This window comes from Arachis ipaensis, chromosome B10 (assembly GCF_000816755.2).
Source record: "Arachis ipaensis cultivar K30076 chromosome B10, Araip1.1, whole genome shotgun sequence".
NCBI lineage: Eukaryota > Viridiplantae > Streptophyta > Magnoliopsida > Fabales > Fabaceae > Arachis > Arachis ipaensis.
Window position 1 is genome coordinate 129,731,587 of NC_029794.2, and position 4,348 is coordinate 129,735,934.

Below are 4,348 nucleotides of genomic sequence, written 5' to 3' on the forward strand. Positions count from 1 at the left end.
AATTCTAAATTTAATTAGTGGCATGACTAATTAATAGCTAATAATTTTTAAATTTTAAATTTAAAAAATCAGAGTTTTCACATTGATGAATTGAGGCTCTGCAACTAGCCTCTCATCTTATCTTCCTCTCGCTCCTCTCGCTGAACCCTCTTCTCTTTTTTACTCTCAACCCAGCATACCCTGAGACTACAATCCAGCCCCAACCCTCCATCCGACACCACCGCCATCACCACCGGCGACCACCGTTACCTACCCCTTCTCTCTTCCCTCTCTTCTCTTTTTCTTCCCTCTTTTTCCATTTCTCCTGAATCCCCTGTACGCTACCCCTGTTCTCTGTGCAAAACCCAACCCTGGCGAGAAACCCCGATGCAACCCCAGCAGCGGTGGAGCTTTGTGCCGCTGCAACCCCGTGTCTGCTACCCCTCTCTTTCTATTCTTCCCCTTTCACCAACGCAGTTCCATGCTTCCCCCTGCTCCTGTGTTCTTTCGTTTATTTATTTTAATTGCTTTTTAATTCTATTTTTATTGTTTAGATTAGGTTTAGATTAATGGATTGATACTTTCTGGATTGCAAAATATTTGATGACTAATTTTTCTGGGTTGATTGTTGCTTAAATTGAGTTCAAAATCCCTGTTTACATATTGTGCATATATACCATATGCTCGATGAAATGCCTGAGTGAAACTTGTTGTTTAATTCTTATGTTTGGCCGGCATTTGTCTTAGATTAGGCTTATGAGCTTATTGTGAAGGATTTCTTTGATTATGTCTTCCCTTTTGGTGTTGAACTTGGTATATGAATCGAATTTTAGAACTAGCTTGAAGGGTTTTTTGGAAGATTTGTTCTGGGACCTGTAAGGTCTTTCTTCTTCCTTCCTGGATGGTGGTCTCTCATTCCTCCGAGTTTTGCAAAACTCCTCTATTTCGATTTGTCCAGTTGCTTTGTCTCGGAACTCTTCCAACGTCTTTGGTTTTGCCACAGCGATAGCTTCCTGGAATTTTCCAGGTCGAAGGCCACTCTTTATAGCATTCAACTGTACCTCTGGGTTAAGGTCAGGGATTTCCATGGCCGCTGTTGTAAAACGTGTCATGTAGTCTTTTAGGCTTTCGTGCTGCCCTTGCTTAATTGTGCTGAGGTAGTCCGAGTCTCTCACATAGATTTTGAACGCTGCGAAATGATTGATGAACATCTTGGCAAACTCATCAAAGCTGGTTATGGATCCTGTAGGCAAATTAGAAAACCATAATAAGGCAGCTCCATCTAAAAAAGTTGGAAAAGATCGGCACAGGATGGAATCGGAGTCACTATTGAGGAATATTATAGACTTGAATTTTGTGACATGAACTTTAGGATCTCCGATCCCCTTATATGGTGTTAAAGTAATAGGGAGTGTAAAATTCTTAAGCATTTTGAAATTCATTATTTCTTCGGAAAACGGGTTGGTTCATCGTCTTCCAGTTTTGGAGGGTGTTTTCCCTGTCTTTGCATTGGACTCTGACTAATGCTCTTCGTGCTGATCGGTGTTTGTTTTTTTGTTGTCATCCTTCCGTTCTCCATTAATCTGCATTGTTGCTAACAGCTCGGCCATCCGCTGATTTTCCGCTAGGAGGGCGGCATTAGCGGCCATGAGGTCGGCATTGGTTTGAGGATGTTGCAGAGTCTCCAAGAGATCAGTCATGCTTCCCTTTCTACAAAGAAAAAAGGGGTACAAGGTAGATATGGATAGGTTATAAAAATCAAAATAACGGGATGGAGTAAAGTTAAACTCTTCATCCCCACGATGGGCGCCAAATGGTCCTGCCTAAGGCTCTGGCCGAGGTATAGGTCGGTGGCAACTTCTGAGATGCTTGCGCGGATGCTCTTGCCAAGAGTCGTGCCACCAGTGCAAGCCTCATCCAAGCAGTGAGGAGTACCTGCAAAAAGGACTCCGATGCTTAAGTTAGTTTATGCGCAGGAATAATATCTTAACAACGATTATCGTGAGTAGTAAATTTTGACTGTGTTTTGTCACTCAGACTTGATCTTTATTTAAGGAAGTAGTGTAACCGTTCTGTGAATCTGTATCCCAAGAATCCGGGCTTAGTGGTTTGTTGATTCCGAGATATGGTTCGCTGATTTTGTGCTTCACTTTGTGCAGTTGGTCAAACCAAGATATGACGTTAGGGTCCGAGCTTATAGGGACGGATCACTTAGGAAACCAAAAATCATTTTTGCTGTGGATGTGAAGCCTTTGGCAATTATTCCAATCCTTGAAACGAATGATGTAATTACAGATTTTCTGGATACTAAATTAAATTATGCTGGTTGTTCATTTTATTAGGTCTGTGGATGGTTATTTTTATTATTAAGTGTTTAGTTGTTTGGATTGGATTCAAGTAAATACATTAAATTATGTTGGATGTTCATTTTATTAGGTATGCGGATGGTTATTTTCATTGTTAAATGGATGTTTGTTTGTTAGTATTAGATTCAAGTAGATATAATTAAATTATGCTAGATATTTAGTTTAATAGGTATGTGAATGGTTATTTTCATTTTCAAGTGGATGTTTGGTTGTTTGTATTAATTAATTATTATGTACCTTATGTGAATACATAAAAATTAAAATTTTCTTATATCTTTAAGGAATTTAATTTTGATGCACTGATTGTGCAAAAGGTTTTACCTAATCGACCAATGTCATATGTTTTTTAGATGATTTTTCACGCCGTCGAAGTAAAATAGTAGTAACAATAACTAGATACATGCACAAAACTAATTTACAATGACAATGTATTAAGGGATGCCCTTCAATGGTATTTTTTATCTAAGCTGTTTTGATCGTTAATTCATTAATTTTGGCTTTAATTTAGGTGTTGGTGCAACAACTAGTGCTGGTGTATATGTACTTGTTGGAACCGTTGCTTGCGAGCATTCTGGTCTGTCGGCGATTTCTTTCTTGGTAGCTGGATTTGCAGCTGCTCTTTCAGCTTTTTGCTATGCAAAGCTTTTTGCGAGTCGCCGCTAATGAGTTTGGAAAACTTTAAATTAATATTTGTGATGACTAAACATTATTAATTATATTAATTACAAAATTATTAATTCAGTTTTTATTTAACATATGTTAATTAATAATTTTGTGATGCAGGTTTTCTTATTGGGCCGAACAGGAAAAGAATTATTGCCAACCCAATATGCTTAAAACCATTCAGCCTTGTTTAATGATTCCTATATTATGTGGCTGAAGCAATTTGTGATTATTTGGGCCATAATTCAAAAAAATCATCATAAGCCCAAATTGAAGCTAACATTCAGCATTGATACAAAAATCTTTTTGATCTACATTGCTGAATTAATGGTAACATTACTTGGGCCAAAATTAAACTATTATTGCTACAAGCCCAAATTAATAATTGTTGCTACATGAACCAATGCTTGATCCGAAACCTATTAAGAAAGGAAGCAAAATTGCTTCATACCTCCAACGGATCCCAATCCTTCTCTTGGGATGGATTTCAAAATTTAATTTGCTAGCATTGGAAACATGAGAGAGAATGTCATTGATATGATTGATGGCATTAAGGCTACACGCTACTCAGGGAAGGAAAAGCAACTTCTATTCAATTAATTTGTTTAATTCATTTAATTGCTTCTCTTTCAATTGTTTCTTCTCTCTCATTCATTCTTTCCTCTTTTTCAGACATTACCCAGCAAACCATGGAAGCTACATTGAGCTACCGAAAAGAAAGAAAGGCACACCAAAAGACTATCACAATAATGGCAAGAAAAAATAAACTGAAAGTATGTAGTGGCTGAGATTATCACCAAGAATGGTAAGATTTGGTGAGGTAATCTCAGGCTCCTCATACCCAAAAAGAAGAAGAAGATCTCAGCCAACAGAGAAGAAGATCCTTGGAGAAGATGGCTTGTCTCTGACTCTGCTCAACTATCACAGGAGGTAGCTAGAGTGGCTACGTGATGGAAGAGGCAGAGATTGGAGCAGATGAAGCTATCATCATCATGAAGCATCAAGGGCCAGAATTTCATCTTGGAGAGCAAAACAATGATGAAAGGCTCGGATTGATAAAGAGTGGTGACCAAGGAAGGACTAGAGGTAATTGCATACTGGGTTTTGCATGAGTTATCTCTTCTCTCTCTCTCTGGCCGAACCGGTTCTGTTTGAAGAAGAAGAAGATTGGCTTGGTTTGTTTGGTTTCAACCTTGGAGGCTTCTCACTATAAGTAAGGGTGAACAGTCAGGGTTTGATTCAAGGAGTAAGGAGTGAGAGTGCAAGGCACAGAGTTCTCATAGCTCTCTAAGCTGACAGAAATTATTCTCCTTCAATGTTCTTATTTTGTAATTTTTCTT

The 4,348-nt window shown here is 38.4% G+C and overlaps 1 protein-coding gene across 1 annotated transcript; it reads right to left on the minus strand.

Annotated features, from left to right (window-relative positions):
• LOC107621359 lies at nucleotides 723-1,421 on the minus strand. Its single transcript, XM_016323387.1, has one exon. The coding sequence runs from the start codon at nucleotides 1,419-1,421 to the stop codon at nucleotides 723-725; it is 699 nt and encodes a 232-aa protein (XP_016178873.1).